The 25,749-nt window shown below is 37.3% G+C and overlaps 1 protein-coding gene across 1 annotated transcript in view; it reads left to right on the top strand.

The window, feature by feature from the left end:
• KCNQ5 (potassium voltage-gated channel subfamily Q member 5) overlaps positions 1-25,749 on the top strand; it is a 722,711-nt gene that overhangs the window by 569,343 nt on the left and 127,619 nt on the right. The window contains 2 exon segments of the mRNA XM_049777012.1: positions 10,737-10,831; positions 15,295-15,321. Coding sequence (XP_049632969.1) covers positions 10,737-10,831; positions 15,295-15,321 — 122 coding nt within the window.

Genomic DNA, 25,749 nt, shown 5'->3' with positions numbered 1-25,749 from the left:
GGAAGACACAGCGGCTGTTGGAACCGGAGGCTTTTGGACCCAAAAGTCATATTGACAGTGCCCAGGCGAGAAACAAAATCCAAGTCGAAGACAAAGAGCCAGTGAAGCACTAAGATTCACTCTAAGCTGTGCACTACTCTTATTCAAAAACATTTGCATATGACATAGAAAACATCACACTACAACCGCAACAATTGAAAACAGTGCAGGGCCCCATCATGCTTAGAAGACAGTAGCTCTGATGACCAAAAGTATATCAACTTACCTATTTACTCTCTCAGATAAGGACTTAAGAGAAGAAATATGAGAGATGTTCATAGAACTCAAAGAAAGTATGGAACAAATGGAATGCGCCACAAATAAGAATCAAAAGGATTTGAAAGTAAAAATAAAAAAAAACTTTAAACTGAAATAACAGGTTTAAAAATGTGTAGACAAAATGAAAAACTCACTAGAAAGCCTCTCAACAGAGTAACAATAGCAGAAGATAAAATCAGTGAGCTGGAAGATGAAATGCAAATCCATACAACAGAAAAGGCTGGAAAAAGTCTAAAAAAGATAACTGATTGACAATAGAAAACGTCCTCACAAAATGGGAACAAACAAGAAGTCTTTGATAAACTCAACAGAAACAACAGAATAATCATTGGATTCCCAGAGACAAGGGAAGAAAACCACCAAGAAGTGTCAATACTTAAGGACATCATTGTGAGAAACTTCCAGAGCTAAAGCATGCATGCAACCAAATCCTACATGCTCGAAATGTATCAGCCAAAAGAGATACAAAGAAAAGCACCCCAAGACACAGCCTAATCACAATGTTGAAGCCCCTGTATAGGAATAGAATGCTGAAAGTAGCAATATAAAAAAGGGGAATTACATTCAAAGGAGCATCCCTAAGATTTACCAAGAATAGTCACAAGAAGCCCTCAAGACCTGAAGACAGTAATGGAATATAGTGACAAAACTCAATGATAGGAATGTATGCCAGAGTACTTCACCCAACCAGACTTACATTCAGGTTTGAAGGAAAGATACACAGCTTCACAGATAAACAAAGCTTAGAAACTTTACATACTCAAAAGCACCCTTTGGGCTGGAGCGGTGCACAGTGGTAAGGTTTGCATGTGCTAATCTAGGACAGACTGCTGTTCAATCCCTCAGCATTCCATATGGTCCCCAAGCCAGGAGCAATTTCTGAGTGCATAGCCAGGAGTAACCCCTGAGCATCACTGGGTGTTACCCCCCAAAAAAGCAAAAAAAATCCTTAAAGGATAAATTAAAAGATCTACATTAAGATAAGACAGACCACAAGAAATACCAAACTCCTACCAAACTACCAAAAGATAACAACAACTCCCATGACAATCATCTCTCTCAATGTCAATAGACTAAATGCACCTGTTAAGAGACACAGAGTGACAAGATGGATCAAAAAGCTTAATCCAACATTTTGCTGCCTACAAAATATATATCTGAATAGCCAGAATTAATACAGACTCAAACTCAAAGGTTGAATGACAATCATCCAAGCAAACAACTCCTTTAAAAAGGCTGGAATGCTCGTACATTTTACAATACAGGGGCACCTTCCACTTTGAACATGTCATGTGGACCCATCTTGGACTCCAGATTAGACAGTGACTATACAACCCAGAACTCTAGATCTCAGACATAGAACCAAAACAGTTCAGACAGTGACTATACAACCCAGAACTCTAGATCTCAGACATAGAACCAAAACAGTTCTCCACAAGAGCTCCAGGAACTAAACTCCCTCTGGGACATTCTTTTTTTTTTTTTTTTGGTTTTTGGGCCACACCTGGCATTGCTCAGGGGTTACTCCTGGCTGTCTGCTCAGAAATAGCTCCTGGCAGGCATGGGGGACCATATGGGACACCGGGATTCGAAACAACCACCTTTGGTCCTGGATCGGCTGCTTGCAAGGCAAAAGCCGCTGTGCTATCTCTCCGGGCCCCCTCTGGGACATTCTTCATACTGTTCAGACACCAACATGCATCAGTATTGATTTGACATCCTAACAATGAAGAAATGGCAACAACTTGATATAAGAGCAGGTTTTCTTATCTCATCACCTAATGATAAGTTGAAATCAGAAGACATTTCATCCTTTGATCTGTGCAAAAACCAAGATTGCTAACTACAGAAGACTGACGGTGACAACCATGACTGGGCAGAACTTATCCTGGGACCTATAAGAAAGATCCTATCCTAGGTTTTGATCTACGATCTGTACAACAACTATGATTTCTAATTCCAGAGGTCTGACTGAGACAACTGCAACTGAACAGAACTTCTGGAAACATAATAAAGTCTTTATACTAGGCTTCATCCTAGGATCAGTGCAAAAATCAAGACCACCAACTACAGAAGATTGATTAAAACAACAGTAATGAAACAGAACTTCTAGAACCATAAAGAACGACTATCTAGACTCCATCCTATGACCTGTGTAAATACCAAAATCTCTAGTTACAGAGGCCTGATTTTATCATTTACAACTGAGCAGAAAGTTTACAGACACCACAAAAAGACCTAGAGGAGAGTAAAAGAACATGTATGGAGCCTGTAGTTATTCCCATGACAGTATGCTACAAGGGCGGAGAAACTTTCTATCTCTTAAGCCAAGGGAATTCTCTTTCTAATCTCCCCAATATTTACTGTGCCTATGGGGTTACTTCTGGCTCTATGCTCAGAAATCACCCCTGGCAGGCTCGGGGGACCATATGGGATACCGGGGTTTGAACCACCATCCTTCTACATCTAGGCAAATGCCTTACCTCTGTGCTATCTCTCCGGCCCTTTCTTTTCTTTTTATTTCAGGCTCATGATTATTGTTTGGTTGTTGTCTGCATTGTGTGGTGCTTTTTGGTTTGTGTGTATGTGTGTCATTGTAGTTTTGGTTTTTTGTTTTGTTTTGTTTTCTTGTTTGTCTGGGGATTTTTTGTATTTTTTTTGTCTTTTTGTTATGTTTTTTTTTCCTTTTTCCCTTTCTTCTCTTAAATTGATATTTATAATGGACTAGATGGACTCCACCAGTTTTTGTTTGTTTGATTTTTCCTTTTTTTGTTTTTTTTCCCTTCTAACAGAACCACATAACTTGAATCATTTTGTTCTGCCTCATTAATTGAGGGGGGGAAATGGAGAGTACCAAGACCATACCAAACAGTTGTATGAACATTGAGTAGAAATAAAATATGATCAGACTTAAACACCAAATCCAAAGCCAATGACAACAGAATTGATACCCAATCTACAACAAGCTAGTCACAGAGGGGACCACTTATACTAGCAGTCTGCGGTGCAAAGGAGGGGATATGGGATGCATGCTGGGAACAGGGGTAGAGGGAGGACATCACTGGTGGTGGTAATGCCCCGGATTCAATGCCACTATGTACCTAAAATATTAGTGTGAAAGATTTGTAATTCACTTTGGTCACAATAAAAATTATTAACAAAAAAAGGCTGGAACGGCCATACTAATTTCAGTTAACACAGACTTTAGACTTAAAAAAGTTATGAGACAAGAATGGACATTTCCTAAAATCAAGGGATATGTACACCAGAAAAAATAACAGTCCTAAAAATATATGCACACATTGAGGAACCAGCAAAATATTAAAAAACAGCTACTGAAATCCTTGAAGGAAGATATCAATAACAATATCAATAATGACACAATAATAGTGGGAGACTTCAACCCTGCCTTGTCATCACTTGATAGGTCAACTAGGCTGCAACTTCACAAGAATATACTAGCACTGAAAGGAGCAGTGAAACAACTTGATTAGATAGATGATAGATAGATATAGATGATAGATAGATAGATAGATAGATATAGATAGATAGATAGATAGATAGATAGATAGATAGATAGATAGATATAGATATGGGCTCCCACCCATAGAAAACTGTATACACATTCTTCTCCAAAGCACATTGTTCATTCTCCAGGATAAACCACATGCTAGCCTATAAACCATACCTCTGTAAAATCAAGAGGATAGAAATTGTACAAACTACCTTCTCACACCATGATGCACTAAAATCAGAAGTGAATAACAAGCAGACATAGAGGGAAAAATTAATACCTGGAAATTAAACAGCTCAATACTAAAAATCCAGTAGATGAGAGGTATCACTTTCCCAAACTTTAAATTGTACTACAAAACAATAATCACTAAAACAGCATGGTACTGGAATAAAGACAGACAGACCCTCAGACCAATGGACATATACTTGAATACTCAGAGAATGGCCCTTAGACTTACCAATCTTTGATAAAGGGGCAAGCAAAAGCAAAATGAAAAAGTAAAGCATCCTTCAACAAGTGGTATTGGGACAACTGGTCCAGCCACTGCAAAAAATCCAAACTTGGACTTCCAGCTAACAGCTATGTACAAAGGTCAAATCAAAATGGATTAAAGACCTAAACTAATGGATTACAATAAACTAAGAAGCTTCTATTATTCACATAAAACAGTGACTGACTAGGGTTAAAAAGAATGGGAGAAACTATTCACACAACACCCATCAGATAAGGAAATAATGACTAAGATATAAAAGGTACTGATAGAACTTTAACAAGAATTAAGACCATCTAACTCATCAAAAAATGGAGAAGAAATGAACATTTTTCTCAAAGAAGAAATACAACTGGCCAAGAGGCATATAAAACATTGCTGCAACATCACTAGTCATCAGGAAGATTCAAGTCAAAACCCCAAAAGAGATACCATCCTCATGCCACACAGACTGATACCACACCACAAAGAACAAGAACAACCACTGCTGGCAATGGATGTGGGGAGAAAGGAACCTTTCATTCACTGCTGGAGGGGAGTACCTTCTAGTCCAGCCTTATTGGCAAACAAATGAATCTTTCTTTAAAAATTGGACATTGAGGGCCAGAGAGATAGCATGAAGGTAAGGGCATTTGCCTTGCAAGCAGAAGGACGGTGGTTTGAATCCCTGGCATCCCATATGGTCCCCCAAGCCTGCCAGGAGCGATTTCTGACTGGTAGAGCCCAGGAGTGACCTCGAGCACTGCTGGGGTGTGATCCAAAAACAAAAACAAAAAAAAAATTGGACATTGAGCTCCCATCTGATTCAGCAATTGCACTCCTAGATGATATACTCTAGGACCACAAAACACAAAAGCCCAATACCATAATGCCCTCTTCACTCATATTCATAGTAGCACTATTTACTATTGTCATAATCTGAAACAACCAAGATGCCCAACAACAGATTGAGTGGCTAAAGAAACAGGTGGTACATCTACACAATTGATACTATGCAGCTGTTAGAAGAAATGAAGGTCATGAAATTTGCTTAAACATGGACTATTTTGTTGAGTGAAATAGTGAAAAGTTCAATAAAATGAATGTCCACGCCAAGAATAATGTCACACAGCCAGGTTATCATTCAGGCTTAACAGAAGGATACAAATCATCAAGGATAAACACGCACCTCGGAACTTTACAGACTCAAAACCAATCTTAAAAGAAAACTGAAGGGACTACATGAAGGCAAGACGAACTCCAAACTTCTACTAAAACAAACTTCTACAAAAAGATGACACTGACACTCCATGATAATAATCTTCCAATGTCAATGGACTAAATGCATCAATCAATATACACAGAGGGGCAAAATGAATCAGAAATGAATTTCACATTTTCCTGCCTGAAAGAAACACATTTGAAATAGAGTAAACACAGACTCAAAATTTAATGTTGGAAGATTATCCTTCAAGCAATTAAACCCCTTAAAATATCAGACAACATAGACTTCAGGGCTGGTAAAGATTATAAGAGACAGAGAGGGTCATTATTTAATAATCAAAAGATAAGTACGATCAAGCAAGAAATCATACTGGCTAAATATATAAATATATATGCTGTCAATAGGGACCAGCAAAATAGAGTTTACACTAAAAAGGTTATAATATTCAGAGATGGTCATTATTTAGTAGTCAAGTGATAAGTACATCAGGAAGAAATTATACTCCTAAACATATATTTACCCAATTAAGGGCCATCCAAGTACTTAAAACTATTGCTAATATACTTGAAGAAAGACATCTGTAGCAACACAATAGTAGTGAAAGACTTTCATATATATATATATATTATAATATATATATATATTTTATTATTATAATAATATAGGCTTTTCATTCTCAAAAGGCTCTGAATATACTTTCTTCTCCAATGCAAGAGAGACCACATGTTTTGCCATTAAACATACTCCATAAAATCAAAGTAGATAGAAATAGTATCAACAATTTACTCTGAGCACAATGCACTCAAAAACACCTGGAAGTTAAACAAACATCGATTAAGAGATTAAATCAAAGAGGCCATCAAAATTTCCTAAAAACAAATGAGAATAAGGTACAAATTGTCGGATATATGGGAAACAGCCAAAAGCAGTACTGAGAGAAAAATGTATAGCTTTGCAAGTATTCCATCAAGAAGCAAGAAAGGTTTCATAAATAATGTAATGGCACACTTAAAAAATAAGCCAAAGTAGTTAAAAATAAGAAAAACATAAAACTAAAGCAAAAATTAATAATCTGAACAGCAAAAAATAAAAAATAAAAAATAAAAAAAAAAACCTATGCTTGATAAACCACTAGGAAGAATTACCATAAAAGAGGAAAGGGAAAAACTTAACACACCGAATCAGAAATAAAAAGGAAAATGTTGCTACAGATGACACAGAAAATCAGCTATACTTTTGAGAAATATTTATTCCATAAAGCAAGATGACATAGAATCAATAGATAAACTTTTGAATTCTTAGAAATGCCCTGAGGTTAAACCAAGTTGACCTGGAATACTTGAACTGACGCCTATCACTAGTGATGAAATTGAAAATGGTAATCAGAAGGCTTTCACCCTCAAAAAACCGATGGCCCAAATAGATTCACTAATGGAATTCTTTCAAATCTCTAAAGAGGACCTATTGCCAATCCCTTTTTTTTTTTTGTTTTGTTTTGTTTTGTTTTTGGGCCACACCCGGCGGTGCACAGAGGTTACTCCTGGCTGTCTGCTCAGAAATAGCTCCTGACAGGCACGAGGGACCATATGGGACACCGGGATTTGAACCAACCACCTTTGGTCCTGGATCAGCTGCTTGCAAGGCAAACGCCGCTGTACTATCTCTCCGGGCCTATTGCCAATCCTTTTACAGATCTTTCTGGAAATTGAAGAAATGGAAATACTCCCAAACAATTTCTATGAATCTACCTAATACCAAAAGCAGACAGAGGCAACACACACACACACACAAAGAATGATAAGCCAATGTCCTAAATTAACACAGATTCAAAGGTCATCTACAAAATATTAACTAATAAAATTCAACAGCTTATCAAGGTTACACACCATGACCAAGTAGGAATTCATTCCAGGGGATGTAATGATGGGTTTAATACATGCAAGTCAATCAATATAATACACCATATCAATATAAGAAAAAACACCAAAAATCATATAATCATATCAGTCAATGCTTGAGAAAGTATTTAACGAGGTTCAGCGCACATTTCACTATAAAAACTCTCAACCAAAATGTAAATTGAAGGAACTTTCCTCAATATTATCAAAACCATTTACCACCAAAACCCATTGCAATCATTATACTCAGTGGGAAAAACTAAAAAGCTTTTTTTCTTAGATCTACACAAGAGCAGGTTGCCCTGCTCCAAGAAATGAGAGGACATGTGGAAATGGAAACACATACCTGCTCATGGACTGGCAGGATTATCATTAAAATGACAATACCCTAAAGACTCTACTAAAAAGATTCTAGAAACAATAGATACATATAACAATGTGGCAAGCTACAATACACACAAAAATCAGTGGCCTTTTTATACACCAATATTGATAGGGAAAAGATAAACATTAAGAAAGCAATCCCATTCTCATTACTGTCAGACAAACTTAAATATCTTGGAGTCAACTTGACTAAAGCCGTGAAGGACCTATACAAAGCAAATTATAAAACCCCACTCCAAGAAGTAAGAGAGGACATGTGGAAATAGAAACACATACCCTGTTCATAGATTGGCAGGATTAACATCATTAAATAGCAAAACTCCCCAAAGCATTGTACAGATTTAATGTGATTCCTCTAAAGATACCCATGACATTCTTCAAAGAAGTGGATCAAACACTTCTGAAATTCATTTGGAACAATAAACACCCTCGAATAGCTAAAGCAATCCTTGGGAAAAGGAATATGGGAGGCATTACTTTCCCAACTTTAAACTGTATTACAAAGCAATAGTTATCAAAAAGCACGGTATTGGAATAAAGACAGATCCTCAGATCATTGGAATTGGCTTGAGTACTCAGAATGTTCCCCAGACATAAAAGCACCTAATTTTTGACAAAAGAGCAAGAAATCCTAAATGGAGCAAGGAAAGCCTCTTCAACAAGTGGTGTTGGCACAACTGGTTAGCCACTTGCAAAATATCAAACTCAGACCCCCAGCTAACACCATGTACAAAGGTTGAATCCAAATAGATTAAAGACCTTGATATCAGACCTGAAATCATAGGTAAATAGAACAACACATAAGTAAAGCACTCCATGACATTGAGACAAAACGTGTCTTTAAGGAGAAAACAGCACTCTCCAAACAAGTGGAAACAGAGATAATCAGATGGGAATATATTAAGTTGAGGAGCTTCTGCACTTCAAAGGAAATAGTGCCCAAAATACAAGAGCCACACACTGAATGGGAGAAACTATTCACCCAATATTCATCAGATAAGGGGCTACTATCCAAAATATAAAAGGCACTGATGGAACTTTATAAGAAAGAAACATCTAATCCCATCAAAAAAATGGGTATAAGAAATGAACAGACACTTTGTCAAAGAAGAAATACAAATGGACAAAAGGCACATGAAAAAAATGCTCCACGTCATTAATCATCAGGGAGATGCAAATCAAAACAACCATGAAGTACCATCTCATGCCACAGAGATTGGCACATGTACATCACTAAGAATGAGAGCCAACAGTGCTGGCAGGGATGTGGAGAGAAAAGAATTCATTCACTGCTGGTGGGAATGCCATCTAGTCCTACCTTTATGGAAAGTGATGTGGAGATTTCTCCAAAAACTGGAAATTGAGCTCCCATATGATCCAGCTATACCACTCCTAGGGATATACCATAGGAACACAAAAATACATGGTAGTAAGTTTGCAACAATAGTAGGTCAGTGAAGTTCAGGTAAAGAAGGGACCACTGAGACAAGGAATGTTGGAACTGATCTCTCTGGGAAAGAAATGGGGTACTAAAAGAGGATAAAGTGATTTGCATGATAGATAACTCTTAATTATCAGTAGTGAAACCACCATGTCAAAAGGAAAAATAAAAGAAAAGAGGGTGAAAGAGAAGAAATAAGTCTGCAAAGAGGCAAGTAGAGGGTAGGATGGGAGGGAAACAGGGACATTGGTGGTGGGTAACATGCACTGGTGAAGGGTGGTGTATATTGTATGACTAAAACTCAATCATGAAAAATTTTGTGAACATGGTGCTTAAATAAAGGAATTATTATATTTTTAAATCATAAAAATAATAAACCTCCATGAATCGCAAAAGCAATCCTTGGGGGAAAGAAGATGGGAGGCATCACTTTTCCCAACTTCAAACTGGACTTTAAAGCAGTATTATTTAAAGCAGAATGGTACTCAAGTAAAGACAGACCTTCATACAAATGAAATAAACTCGAATGTCCTGAGACCCTCAGTTAATCTTTGATAAAGAGGCAAGAAATGTTAAGTGGAGCAAGAAAAGCCTCTGCAACAAGTGGTGTTAGTCAACTATATGCAAAATCATGTTAACTAAAACTTCTCTTTAATGTTGTGTACAAAAGTCAAATCAAAAATGACTAAAGACTTTGATATTACACCTGACACCATAAAGAACATAGAGGAAAACATAAGCAGAGTATTCTGTGACATTGAGGTTAAAGGCATCTTCAAGGAAGAAACAGCACCAGCCAAGCAAATGGAAGGGAAGTGAAACAAATGGAACTGCATTAAACTCAGAGTGTGAGAAACTCGTCACCCAATACCATCTGACAAGGGATTAATATCTAAAATATACAAGAATACTGAGAGAACTTAGCAAGAAAAAAACATCTAACACCATCCAAAAGTGGGGAGAAAAAATGAAATACTCATTTCTTTTCAGGAAGTTTTACCGGAGGAGGTCTTATCATTTCCTTGCCTCCTCAAAAATAGCCTTATATTAAAATTTTTGATACTTCAGTTATTTGGAGCCCAATAGATATAGTACAGCAGGTAGGGCTCTCACTTTGCATAACCCTGACAGTCAGTTGATGGCATTCCATATTGTCCCCTCTAACCCACGGCACCACCAGGAGTAATTCCTGAGTGCAGAGCCAGGAGTAACCTCTGAGCATCCCTGGGTATGGCCCAAAACAAAACATGGGTAATTAAGTTTTTAGTTCGATGTGATTTATTTTGTCAAGCATTTCTATTCCTGCATCAAACTATGTTGAATAGCTGGTAGAAAATGCTTAAGCAGTTTTCTGTACCCTCTGGGCATTTGCTTAGAACTGACTCTGAGTTCTTCCAGCGCATTAACTTACTAATCTCCATTTTCATTTCTTTCTATTTTCTTTGCTCTTGTTCTCCTCTTTGGGCATGTTCCCCTGGATGCAGTGCGTTTGGCGGAGTTATGCAGCTGATGAGAAATCTGTTTCCATTGCAACCTGGAAACCACACCTGAAGGCCTTGCACACCTGCAGCCCCACCAAGTAGGTATTAGTATGACAGCTGGCACCAAGTCACTTCAAATCATAATACACACTTTTCCATTTTGATTTGTCTTATTTCTGTTGCTCTTTGAGTCACATCTGATTAGTAGCAACTCAGACACAAAACAAAATTGAATCATGATTGTTCCTCCAACATATAGACAGCTAATGAATTAAAGTAATAAACTTCTATAGTCACTTACTCCTACTATTTTATGCTTATGTTTGATTGGTTGGTTGGTTTTTGAGCCATACCTGGCAGTGCTCAGGGGTTACTCCTGGCTCTGCGCTTAGAAATCACTCCTGGCAAGCTCAGAGGACCATATGGAATGCCAGCATAGAACCCATAGGTCGACTGTGTGCAAAGCAAATGTCCTACCCACTGTGCTATTACTCTGGACCTTATTTTATGCTTATTTTTAATGTCTCATCTCAAAAAGTCCACTATAATTCTAAAGATGAGTTGCATGGTTCTTGAAAAAAATAGTACTCTTTTAAACTCCATGAATCATGTGACTCCAAGTAGAGATATGTCTTCACACTTTCATTATTTCCCATCTGAATTTCCTGTATTAGACCCTAAGCTTTCACTTGCAGGTCACACTGTCAGTGGAAAAACAGGAGAAGAGGCATGACTTTTACAGGGCTACAGTTTAAAATGAGACTGTTAGGCCAACCAGAATAAAACATGGAACTATCATTCAGAATATAATAGTATGTGGCCAAGAAGATAAAACAAGTGGTAGAACATGTGCATAGTATATGCAAACCCTTCAGAACTATAAAGTACCCTGAGCATCAAGAGAAATGACACCACTCTTTTCGTACCTATTTTAAATGTTATTAGATATTACTTTTATTCATATTTTATTGGTTGAAGCAAATCTCCTGGCTATGCCTAAATTTAGAAGAAAGGGGAGGTGCAAACTTCCTGTGTGTCTGCAAAAAGAAAAGCACTAGAATATTCCATTCCCGTAATTACTCCAATAACTTGCACTTTTTAAATTTTAGTCCTAGAATAATACTCTCCAGCTCAACTAATAGAAAACATCTAATTAAAAAATTCACGTTGAAAACAAATCAATGAAGGAAGCTTTCTGTAAGCCATCCTGCTCCACTCTTAGTTTCCCAGGTTAAGAACCTGACTTAGTATTTTCTAGCTCCTGTTATTCCCCGCTTCTTTGCCCAACAAAACTAATCATTCTGGTTTTTAGGATTCCGTACATTAACTACTATGTTTCAGTCAACGAAAGCTACCTCACACTGATGTAAAAGAGAAGGTTGGGGAAAATTTCATCATTGTTCTCTGGAGCTGCATTCTCACAAGAAGCTGACTGACACACTGGGAAGCAGCAGGACTGACATTAATTGACAACTCTGATCTATTACCAGGCCTGCTCTGGGCTTCCATTTTTAACCTACCAAGTGAAAGTCAAAAACTGGTCAAGATTGGGGCTAGAGAGATAGGACACTTGCCTTGCATGCAGCCAACCCAAGTTCAATCATGAGCATCCCAGAGTTTTTATGGTCCTCATGAGTCCTCCTATCTTTCCTCTGTTTCCCTGTTTTAAGTGAAATGTTGATGGAGGAGAATTTATGTAAACACCTACATTCATCCTGTTCTCCTTTGACTTTCAACTGCCCACATCACTTCCTTTCCTTCCACTTCATTGACCTCTGAGTATGAGCCTCAGTTTACTGAAATATAGAAAATTGTCCAGATTAACACAAGTCACAGTATTGTAAGTTTTTTCCTAAGAATAGTATTTAACTTATTAAAAAATCAAGTTTTATGTATTGATAGGGTCCCTAAATTCAAATTTGGAATATTTGCATTAGAAAGAAAATCTACTTTAAACCATTCTGTTTGCAAACATTTCCAGGGATATTTTTTACATTTCCAGTTAACCAGCTAACTGAATGCAGAGTGAGGTAGGGAAATTCAGATTTAATTTGAAACTTCTTTTTCTTTACAGTATAACATTTAGAGCTTAAAAAAAAAAGAGTGGAACAAGCAAAAAAAAAAAATAAAAGAAAGAAAGAAAAGAAATCAAGGAAACCAGAGGCTGGAGCAGTGGTGCTAGAGGTAAGGCTTCTGCCAGGAGCGATTTCTGAGCACATAGCCAGGGGTAATCCCTGAGCATCAACGGGTGTGCCCCCCCCCAAAAAAAGAAGAATTTAGGCATTTGCTCCAGGCATAAGAAATGCAGCAATTGAAGAACAAGTTAAAATTGAAAAACATGTTAAAACCCCAACCCTAAGGAAAGAGTCAAAGAATAGTGGGGTAAACATTCAAAGTAAATAAATTTTTCAATTTTTCTTTCTTTTTTTCTTTTATATGGGGGGGGTGAACCACACCTTTGACGCTCAGGGGTTACTCCTGGCTATGTGCTCAGAAATCACTCCTAGCTCGAGGGACCATATGGAATGCCAGGGGATTGAACCACACGTGGTCAGTCCTAGGCTTGCACGCGCTAGGCAGACACCTTACCACTTGTGCCACAGCTCCGACCCCAACTTTTTTAATTTTTCAACTCTTGCTCTTGTTCCCAAAGTTTTAGAAATACAATGAGTATTTGGACCCTACAGCCTTCTCACAGGTAGAGAATTAAGGTGGGAGGTGTAACACCCAATTAGAGAGGAATTTACTATACCAGCTCAAACCCACCAGGGATCCAAACCAGCTGTTTTATAGTCTCCTCATTCTGATTTGGTTCAGCTCTTACATGCACTTTATTGCAGTTGTTGTTTTAGAGTTCTGTCTTAGGAAAGAAGGATTTCTAGAAATAACTTGCTTCTCTTGATTTTCTTCTCAAAGGGAGAGAAAAGGGGTCACAGGATGATACACAGGGAAATGTCTGTTTTAGGGAATGAGTTGATATTTTATGAAGCCACAGGGAATTATCAAACTCTCAGCAGGGCATATGGCATCTTAAAAAGTCAGAATTTAGATGTTATCTAATCTATAAGAAATAAAAATAATCAGGCCCGAAGAGATAGCACAGCAGTGTTTGCCTTGCAAGCAGTCGATCCAGGACCTAAGGTGGTTGGTTCGAATCCCTGTGTCCCATATGGTCCCCCGTGCCTGCCAGGAGCTATTTCTGAGCAGACAGCCAGGAGTAACCCCTGAGCACTGCCGGGTGTGGCCCAAAAAAACAAACAAAAAATAAATAAATAAATAATAAATAAAAATAATCAATTAGTCATAAGAAAATCAAGACCTACAAGGAAATATGGTGCCTGCACACGTACACGACTAATTTGTAAAAAGTAAAGTTTTTACAAAATTTTAAAAAAATTTTCAAAAATTTAAAATTTGCAAAAGCTGGTTATTAAAAATGATATCCGTCACTGGGCTAGAAAGAGTTCAGATAGGGCCCGGAGAGATAGCACAGCGGTGTTTGCCTGCAAACAGCCGATCCAGGACCAAAGGTGGTTGGTTCGAATCCCGGTGTCCCATATGGTCCCCCGTGCCTGCCAGGAGCTATTTCTGAGCAGACAGCCAGGAGTAACCCCTGAGCACTGCCGGGTGTGGCCCAAAAAAAACAAACAAAAAATAAATAAATAAATAATAAATAAAAATAATCAATTAGTCATAAGAAAATCAAGACCTACAAGGAAATATGGTGCCTGCACACGTACACGACTAATTTGTAAAAAGTAAAGTTTTTACAAAATTTTAAAAAATTTTTCAAAAATTTAAAATTTGCAAAAGCTGGTTATTAAAAATGATATCCGTCACTGGGCTAGAAAGAGTTCAGATAGGGCCCGGAGAGATAGCACAGCGGTGTTTGCCTGCAAACAGCCGATCCAGGACCAAAGGTGGTTGGTTCGAATCCCGGTGTCCCATATGGTCCCCCGTGCCTGCCAGGAGCTATTTCTGAGCAGACAGCCAGGAGTAACCCCTGAGCACTGCCGGGTGTGACCCAAAAACCAAAAAAAAAAAAAAAAAAAAAGAAAGAGTTCAGATAGACATCCTATGTATCACATTTACTCCAAAAGCAGACATACAACATAAAATATTGAATCTCAGTCACAATCACACATTAATGAATTCAGGTTAAGAACCCAAAGTTCTGCCTAAAACACAGGGATTGCAGCTATAATGTAGCATTACTTTTCTAGAAGTCTTTGTGAATGCTGATTTGTTGGCAATACTTTTTTTTTTTTTTGATCATGGATAACTTTAGCTAAAGGGATTTGTAGCTTTTACTAATATGAAGATAGTACAGATCTTGTTAAATAATGTTATGCTGTATCAGGTTTATTGCACAAAGAATAGTGCAATATCCTATTGTTGTGTTGGGTTAGATTACTCAAAAGATAATGGCTTCTGTGAATTTTGCTTGAAAGGGATTACGTAAATAATTCAATTCTTCAATTTCCAACATGATCATTAGCAAGTGCTATGAATATATTCACTGGTTTGTCATCATTTCTTTTCTGTCTGCCCGCACCTGAAGGAAAGAGCAAGGGGAAGCATCAAGCAGGTTTGTGATTTCTCTTCTGCTTTATGTTTGTTTATAAACCTGATGCCTAACTGATGTTTTAAATGTCTCATGTGAATAAAATCAATCTACAAATACAAGATGATTAAAAGTGACCTTTTCACAAGATTGCCTGTAAAGGATGCTATTTTATTGATTGTTCCCCATCCCCCTGGGGTACACAGTGTCTTTTCCTAACACACTCACTGGGTTGTTGGATTTTTTTTTTTTAATAATCGCAAGGCATGAAGTCAGGGGGTGGTGTCAGGGGAGAGTAATAATTATGGCTGGTAGCTATTCCTTGCTACCATTTTTCTCAAGAAAAATCTTAGCCCTAGTATCATATCCCAGGAGGCCATATAAGATCTATTCCCCTTCATAAGGGATATTCATTTAGAGTAAGAAATCAGGCTTGTTTTGTTTGTTTATATGTTTGCTTGTTTCGGCCAAAGGAACACAGTGCACAAGGGATATGGACAGTCTAGACTCTCTGTGACATCCCCCACTCTATGGGCTACAGTTTACTCAGGTTTGCTTTAGAAAAAAAAATCACCTCTGTCATTTAGGAAGAAGATAATCACCCCCAGAAATGTAACATTCTCTGGGGCATCCAGATAAGGTATCTTATCAGATTGATAGCAGAGAGTCGACCCTAGAGGGACTAGAGTTAGAAGACCTTTTCCTCAGCTTTTATCTGCCTTAGTGAGGAAGGGCCCAGCTTGAGGAGCAATGGCAAAAGAAACAAGGCCTGGTGTGTCTCAGCACTGACTCCTAGGAGCTACAGAAGCAGAGAAGGCAGAAAATTGCAGGTACCTGGAAAGGGAGAAAGAATGTAAGTCTTTTCCCTATGTCATCACTGTTTCAATAAACAAGACATGCTGGCATCACCCTGTTCCCAGCTGAGCCCTGAGTGGGGCCAAGGTGTGGCCAGAGTTTATTTCTTTAGCTTTGTGGTATTATGCTAATGACTTTAATCCTAGTGTATTTATACAAGATTAAAACTAGTTTTGAAAGTTCACAGGGTGGAGAGGGGCTTCTGGACATTTTTGAGCCTTTCAGGTGATGTTTGAAAAGCATTCTTTGTCTCAGAAGCTATTTATTTGTAATCTCAAAAAGATTTGTCTACAAATCTTAAAGGCAAAGATCATCTTTGCTACCAAATCCATAAATTGCCTGTTCTGAGCTCAAGAGCTGTTGAAGAGAAGTGAAGTACATGAAGCAGGACCTCTCTGGCTATGGCAGTCCTGAGTGAGGGATCACTTCAGATTAACCTAATAAAATGACACTTTCTCTAAAAGCTAGCAAGGCAGAAAACAAAGACAGAGTTAGATTGGAATGGGACAACTTGTAATCTGAAGTTCAAATAAAGCTTAAGCTTTATTCTACATAGTTGTAACATGGTTGTCAAGGATAATTTACATGTACGTGGTTTGAATATATACAACTACTAATGTACAAGAAAGAAAGAAAGAAAGAAAGAAAGAAAGAAAGAAAGAAAGAAAGAAAGAAAGAAAGAAAGAAAGAAAAGAAAGAAAGAAAGAAAGAAAGAAAGAAAGAAAGAAAGAAAAAAGAAAGAAAGAAAGAAAGAAAGAAAGAAAGAAAGAAAGAAAGAAAGAAAGAAAGAAAGAGAGAGAAAGAAAGAAGAAGAAAGAAAGAAAGAAAAGAAAGAAAGAGGAAGAAAGAAGAAAGAGAGAAAGAAAGAAAAATATGGAAAGAAAGAGAAAGAAAAAAGAAAGAACAAAGAAAGAAAGAAGGAAAAAAGAAAAAAGAAAGAAAAAAAGAAAAAAAGAAAGAGAATAATAAAAAAGAGAAGAAAAGAAAGAGAAAGAAAGAAAGAAAGAGAGAAAGACAGAAAGAAAGAAAGAAAGAAAGAAAGAAAGAAAAAAGTGAGAAAGAAAGAAAGAAAGAAAGAAAGAAAGAAAGAGAAAAAGAAGAAAGAAAGAAAGAAAGAAAGAAAGAAAGAAAGAAAGAAGAAAGAAAGAAAGAAAGAAAGAAAGAAAGAAAGAAAGAAAGAAAGAAAGAAAGAAAGAAAGAAAGAAAGAAAGAAAGAAAGAAAGGAAGGAAGGAAGAAAGAAAGAAAGGAAGAAAGAAAGAAAGAGAGGAAGAGAGGAAGGGAGGGAGGAAGGATGGATGGAAGGAAGGAAGCAGGAAGGAAGGAAGGAAGGAAGGAAGGAAGGAAGGAAGGAAGGAAGGAAGGAAGGAAGGAAGGAAGGAAGGAAGAAATGTGCTCAAAAGATAACTTACACAAAACAATACAATTCCTCTGACTTCAAATAGTTTATGGGGAAGAAAATAAAATATCAAGGAAAAGAAATATAAGAAATAGAAAATGAGAGCAAGTAAAGGATTTAATAGTAATCTAAAGAAAATAATCTGAAGATTCCATGGAATATTACATTAGCTTTTGCTTTATGTTCCACAAGCAATAGAATTTATTTATTTATTTATTTATTTTTAATTATGAGAACAAAGATGCAAAGAAAGAGGAAAAGATAAAGTTACAGTGGAAGGACAATCACCCATAAACAGAATTCTCAGTAGTCCCCCTGCTGATATCTTAACTTTGAACTTTCAGCCAAAGAACATTAAGAAAAATAAAACAGAACCCATGTACAATTACTTTGCCCCTCAAGTCCCCAGATTGTAATACATAATATTTCTTAGCAGCACACAAAGCAATCTAAAGCCATAAAACTTATGTAACTCCTTAAACATTGAAGGTAAAGTACTCTTTTACATTTCCATGCACATGCATATTAGTTTAAGTTAACCTCAAAAGTTTAAGTGGGTTGTTTTCCTTAAGGATTAGAGTTAAAGGAGCACAGTAAAAACGGTGTTAGAGTGGCAATTATTGTTTGCATAGGCCCACCAAAATATGAGGGACATAGAAAGGAAAAGCCTTGGCCTAAATACAAGGAGACCCTACCCCTGAAGTTTCCTGGCACAAGACCAACTCAAGGCTCCAGGCAAACCAGTTAGTCCAATCCAAATCATTGTCTGTAGTGCCAATACACTTTTATTTTTCACACAGTCTCTGTTGTTGGTATCATGTTTCTGTATTAAAGATCCTGAAATCTGCATATCTTACATTGAAGTCAGGATGTGGATCGTCCTCTAGTTTCACCTCACAATTAAAGGGCAATGCAGAGAGCCCTGTCCTGTAAGCAGGTCGTTGATGTTATCAACTCTTCTTAGTGTTAAGGGAAGTCTCTTTAGAGCAGGTCAATGTCAGAGCAGCGGTAGGGTCTTCCTTGGTAGAGGGGTGCTTCCAGGTGTTGTTATAAAAAGCCTTGGGTGTTTCATAGATAGCTTCCCTGGTTCAGGGGTGAATGGAGAAAGCCCATTCTTCTTAGGCCTGTGCCAGGTCATTATGTCAATGTTCAGGAGCAATAGAATTTTTAATACTGTTTAATATTGCAGAAAATGCAGAAATACTATTTAATAACAATGTACCATCTTAGGAATCAAGAAATATGGCCTTACATAGGCAAAATATGTGCAAAAGAAAATGCACCTATAATGAGAGTTCTCCCTTGGAAGAAAGCACCTTTGGGTCTTACAATTGTTTTCATTAATGTTTGACCTAATTTCAAATGAGTTCATTCACACATTTCAAATGCAGAGCTCCTTTACTACACAGAACTATCAGGTTATTGATATTAACTCAGAGAAGCAGAAAATATCAACTTGAACCTACTTTGTCTTCTTCCAGGTATCTCAAAGCAAGGAATCTACTAAATTCTTCCTCTTGGTTTTTCAATGTATTAAGAAGTGGAAGTAACTCAGTGTAGATTAATTAATTCAGTTCACCAGCCTACTGGTCTTGCATGGCCTGCCATTCCTCCCTCTTACTGTCAGGGCCACAACTAGAGATCAGCTGTGCAGTCAGGCTTTTTTTTCTGTAGAATGAAATGAGGCAGTACATCTTCCTGTGAGGCCCTCATTAAACTAGTTACCCTGATTAGTAATATACGTGTTCAACAGAAAAGATTGGGTCTTTTAACAATGAGGCTAGATGTTCAAACTAAAGTTATTTGTGATGTCTTCAATCACTGAAGAAACATTCAGCAATTTTGCTTTGTTTGTGACAAATCTTTAAAAAAATATATGATGATTTTGCTTTGTTTGTAACAAATATAAAAAAATGTTAAGACAAACTTTTATTTATACTAAATTACTTTGCACATCGTGTTAATTGTTGAGTACAGAATTATTTATGAATGGTGGCAGTTTCAATTCTATCTTGGTGCTTTCTTTTTCTTAAATTACTGCATTAAATATTATTTTTATGATACTAGCAAATATTATTATAGTTGATTTATATCAGACAGAAGATGATTATCAGTTCTTCCTAATTTGCTATGTTTGCATCCTATGTGGATATAATTTTGAAGATTCTTTTTACGTAGTCATATAGGCATATAATTGTTCTATCAGTCATAAATTATGTGAATAAATACTTCAATAAAAAAAAACACTTTCAAAATCACAGTTCAGGGGCCAGAATCACATTTTAATTTACAATGAGTAAGTTTAGGTTTGATCCTCACACCCTATATGATCCCTGGAGCCCCAACTAGGAATGATTCCCAAGTGCATAGCCAGGAGTAAGCCCTGAGCATTGCTGGGTATGGCCCCAAAACCAAACAAAAAACAATTCTTTTAATAAATAAATAAACTACAAACCCCCCTTTCAATTCTGGCACACCATCCCCCAAAAAAAGCCCAACTCTTAGGAACTCAATTTTTACATTTTTGGCACAGGGTCAAAGATAAATTGATGTTTTCCTCTCTTGACACTGCTTTTCTCTTCCTCTTTTGACTAGAAATATAGTTTCTTTGGTGGGGGTGGGGAGGATCAAGGAGGGAAGATGTCAGTTGTGCCACACATGGCAGTACTCGGGGCTTACTCCTGGCTCTGTACTCAGGAATCACTTCTGGCAGTGCTTAGGAGAACACAGGGCTAGAACTCCAGTTGGCTATTTACAATGCAAGCCCTGTACCCACTGTACTATATATAGATACAGCCCCCAAGTGTAACTTCTTTAACAGCATTTAATTAGTCATTTACTTTCCTTCGTCCTTCCATTAATAGCAGTGCTAATGTTTTATGTGGCATAAATATGCTTACCGATTTTATTCTAATTCATAATGCTATTAAGTAACTTGTCCCACTAATTTTTTAACTGAAAATCTTTTTTCTGTTTCAATACAAATTCTCATGACTTTCTCCCTTCCTACTAAAAAGCTCCCTTTTTCCTGACCTCCTGACCATCTTCCTGACTAACTCCCTTGCTTGTGAGTTAGTTATCAGGCTGATCCAAAGAAAGCTTTTACATTTACTTCTTCCTCTCTGTTAAGTTTTAATTGCTACAAGAATAGACCACACCACCAGAAGTTTGGGATTATCTCTAAATCTCTGCCTCTGCTTAGTCTCTCCCTAAGCAATCCTTGTTGAGCTAAATTAGTCTCAATTTATAAGGAAGGCCTTATCAGAAATATTTCTTAGTATACTGACTGTCTAAAGTTGCTTCTAGAGCTTCTTGTGAAGCCATTATAAAAATGTATGTCTTAAAAATACAAGCATGAATGGTATTTTTTGTTATAATGCAAAATTGTGTTGTGATCCACTGACTGCTTTGCCAGAATAAAACAGGATTGAGTTTTGAAGAGGTGTAGTTCTAGTGAGAGAGGTCTCTACGTTAGTGGAGAAGAAAATATGTATGTTCTGAGATTTCTTCTACATTTGTCTTTCCATTATTTACATGTTCTTCCTTTTGTATGCAATGAATAATCTGCATATATTTTAACTCAGAAAGATGCACAAGTTTTTTCCCCATGCCATTATAAATTTATGTGATAATTGGCAAAAATGTTAGATTGTCTCAAAAGCAATCTTTTCAAAGTGGTCTCTGAGGAGAGGGAGTAGAGAGCACTTGCTCGACATGTGTGAGGCACTGGGTTTAATCCCTAGTACCACAAAAAAGGGGGTGTCTCTCTGTTCACATTTATTAATAAGATGTAAACTTTTAAAAAGACACTATAACAGTTAAATTAAAAGATGTTTTTTGAGCCTGGAGAGATAGCACAGCAGTGTTTGCCTTGCAAGCAGCCGATCCAGGACCAAAGTGGTTGGTTCGAATCCCAGTGTCCCATATGGTCCCCGTGCCTGCCAGGAGCTATTTCTGAGCAGACAGCCAGGAGTAGCCCCTGAGCACTGCCGGGTGTGGCCCAAAAACCAAAAAAAAAAAAAAAAAAAAAAAAAAAAGATGTTTTTACAACCAACATAGAACCTTTCTTTTCTATTTAAACCTGTATTGTATAAAATAATTCTTATCTAAACTAACTATAACTGCAGATATTTTAAACTAATCAACGTTTTTATTTCACAATAATCAATATTTATTACAATGGATTCTGTAAAAATGTATTTCTGAGCTTTGAAATACTTTATACCTCAATTATTCATGCCCCATTATTATTTATTATAAAGGTTGCTATATTTTACCTTATTTATATTTTTATTTCATGTGAAACATGCTAGCATATTGGTTACTACTTATTTTAATGTATACTTCAATTCTAATTATTTTAACTTAACCATTAAGAGCACTGAATATGGGCCTGGAGAGATAGCACAACGGTGTTTGCCTTGCAAGCAGCCAATCCAGCACCAAAGGTGGTTGGTTCGAATCCCGGTGTCCCATATGGTCCCCCGTGCCTGCCAGGAGCTATTTCTGAGCAGACAGCCAGGAGTAACCTCTGAGCACCGCCGGGGGTGGCCCAAAAACCAAAAAAAAAAAAAAAAAAAGAGCACTGAATATATTTCAAGCAGCACAATTAAAACGACTTCCTTAGCACCTACTGCTTAAATAGTGCATACTCATATGTGAAAAGCAAAAAAGCCAAATGGCTTTGTTAAAACAGAGAGAGAGTGAAATCAAAGAAGAAATCCCTAAGCCCTTTCCTGGTGGCAAAATGCTTAATAATGTGCTGCTCTTATTTCCCTCACTCCTAGTAAGTTCTGTAGTAATAAGCAGAAGCTCTTCAGAATGTACACCTCACGGAAGCAGAGGTACCCAGCATCCCAGCTATTGACATGAGATTTGAGAATGCCAACTACTCTCAGGTGCATGAAAATCTAGGCTACACAGCCACACTACCTGAGCCCTGCTCAGAGACTCACGTTTCCTAATTACTTCTTGAATGAGGTTCTACACTGCTTGTAATTTTTTCTTGTTGCCTGTTGCCTTGCTTTGATACTTCCTACCCCTGGGATGAGGGATGTCGCGTGCAGTACTGGCACTCAGCCCTTTGGCGCCCCCTTGTGGTAAGACAACTGCTGAGCTGCTGCTGTAAATGCTGGATGGTTGACACAGTTGACATATATGTCTGAGGCAGGAATTTATAAAAATAAAAAACCATATCCTATAAGAGGCTAAATCTCGAATTAAGCATATCAGTGACTAGAGAATTTTAAGTCCAATAGTATTAGTGTAGGGTTAAGACCCCGGAGTACCACCAGTGGGTCAAAAAAAAAAGCTTCTGGATTAGAATCTTAATCTTACCTACATACAGATATGTCAATAGAAAAGGAAATAATGCATTATTTTTCTGATTTGGTAATATGTTTGAGTTATCTTTAAAAAATAGTCTTGATTGGCCTTAGTGATAGCACAGCGGCAGGGCATTTGCCTTGCACACAACCAACCTGAGATGGACCCAGATTCGATCCCCAGCCTCCATATGGTCCCTTGAGCCTACCAGGAGCGATTTCTGAGTACAGAGCCAGGAGTAACCCCTGAGAACAGCTGGGTGTGGCCCAAAAACTAAAAACCAAAAAGAAAAATCATGAGAATTGTATTAATATTAAATATTGGCAAGCATGATGCATTTTTGAAAGACCAAGGGGGAAGTGTCACCTAGAATTAATTTACATTAACTTCAGAGACTTTAAATAGTACTTAGTTTTAATGAATATTATTTTCACTTTCATTCATTATTAGTTAATAAAAATGTTTAATATTTTCATAGAATCCATTTTTTTTTTTTTTTGCTTTTGTGCCTCATCACAGGGATTACTTCCAGCTCTATGCTCAAAGAACACTTCTAGCAGGCTCAAGAGACATTCCAGGTTCTGGGGATTGAACCTGAGTTGTCTGCATGCAAGGCAATCACCCTACCTGCTATACTATGGCTCCACTCCCATATAATCAATTGTTTTAAGATACTTTGTTACTATTTTTAAAACAGCCATGTTAAATTTGATGCTAATATTTATTATAGGTTTTGCTTTTTCCATAATTAAAATTTTAAAATCAGAAAACACATTTTATATTAAATAATTTTATAATCTTTATCTGTTTCCTATTCATTTAATTGGTGTAAAGAAAAGACATCTTTTGAACTTCTTATAAAACTATGAGAACAAAACTAAAAAAAAAAAACCTATGAGAATAGGAGTCAAAGTGATAGTACAGCAAGCATTTGCCTCACAGGCCACTGACCCTGGTTCCACCTCTGGCATCTCACATGGTCCCCTGAGCACTGCCAGGAGTAATTTGTGTTTTAGGTTTCTTTGAGGGGGTCACACCCAGTGCACTCAGGCATTACTTTTGGCTCTGCTCTCAGAAGTTGCCCCTGACAGGCTTGGGGACCATATGGGATGCCAGGATTCAAACCGGGGTCCATCCTGTATTGGCTGCTTACAGGCAAATGCCTTACCACTGTACTATCTCTCTGGCCCCAGGAGTAATTTCTGAGTGCAGAGCCAGGAGTAAGTCCTGAGCAATGCCAGCTGTGGCCCCCAAATAATTTATTTATATAAGAACATAGTTTATTTTAACTAAACTCCACTTTCTATAATAACTAACATGAGGTACTTCCAGAAAGAGTAATTGTATAGGCAAAACACATGTAATGGTAGCAATATTGACTTAGTCTTTAGGTAGTCTTTAGAGATGGGAATAAGCTCCTGAACTCTATTTTCATGCCTATAAGTGATGGAACAAATGTCATAACCTATAAAAGGATTTTTAATTTTTACTATTTAAAATTATTAAATAGAAAAACTGAGCACTATGTGAGAATTCATTCAAATGCTCTGAATGACTTGGAGAACCTAAAAATAAAAAATAAAATAAAAAGCTGCAGTTTGATGGAGTTACCACTGCTGCAGTTGATGCAATATTGTATTTAATCACACCTTTGTCGAGAACAGAGCAATACTTGGACTGAGAGTTTGTTTGCAAAGAACTCCTGACTTCATCACTACACTGCTAGCCTGTTCTTTGCATGTGCCCTTGGCTAGTCACGCGCCATTCAGCTCTGTGTTTTTCAAAGGAGAGCTGTCGATTGCATGGTCTTGTTCATGGTGACCAAGCCTTTCCAATCACCTTGGCCCATTTATTTTGTTTTTGTTTGATTTGTTTTCTTGTAAATGCAAAGAATACGGTGCCTTTCTTTTTATAACGTCCTTTTTTAAGTTATTTAGCATGAAAAAATTAATGTGACTGTTTCTTGTTAGCTAACAAACACATATCCACTAAACACATTTGCTGTTGGCATGCTGCAGTTGGGGATAGTGGACAACACGGTAAGTTGAAGAATTAAGGCCTCCACTTGGTCTCAAGAAGTCCATGTCTCTGAGGACCCTGCCCATCAGACACTGCCCACTGCCAGGCTTTGCTTCAATGAAGAGCTGCTCCCTGTAAATTCCTTCTGAACACTCGCCTTTGTTTCTTCAATCCAAAAGAATACAGGGCCTCTCACTCAAAATTATTGTCATTCTCTACAGTGTCACACTGTAATTTATACATAATGGCAAACAAGCAAGTCATCATTTGAAGCTTCCACATTTTAGTTTCCACAACATTCCTTTAACTGGCTCACTCTTTTTGTCTTCATGGAAGAGGTGAGAAATCCAAAACACCAAGTCCAACATGCCCTTTGCACCAAACCATAATCTGCCACATCTCCTTAGGAAAGGAGAAAGATGCACTCTGAATTTATTGTTATCAGTGTTTCTTTTAACAACCTACATCTGATTTACCAGTAGCTGCCACAGCAAATCAATAACGTGTTTTATCAAAAGGAATTTTGTTAGTGAACATGACATGTCATTCCGTTGGTCGCCATCATGTTCATTATATGTCATGGCTGTTTTACTTTGGATGCTTTTGTCTCACAAGAATGCATAAAAGCATAAACAAATGTGGTGTTCAGTGTCATGAGTTTAATATTCTATATGCAGAACTATCAGCTGCTAGGTGATTGCATGAAATTATGGATATATATGCCTGGATTATAAATGCATGCTGAATGTAGATATATATGTAACCGTTATCCATATTTTTTTACAGAAACATTTAGGAATTACAAATATATGTTCCCAGATGAAAAGTAACTTTTTACATCTCAAGAGTTGTGGTC

The sequence above is a fragment of the Suncus etruscus genome, chromosome 7, assembly GCF_024139225.1.
Source record: "Suncus etruscus isolate mSunEtr1 chromosome 7, mSunEtr1.pri.cur, whole genome shotgun sequence".
Taxonomy (NCBI): Eukaryota; Metazoa; Chordata; class Mammalia; order Eulipotyphla; family Soricidae; genus Suncus; species Suncus etruscus.
This window is presented reverse-complemented; position numbering and strand designations above follow the sequence as displayed.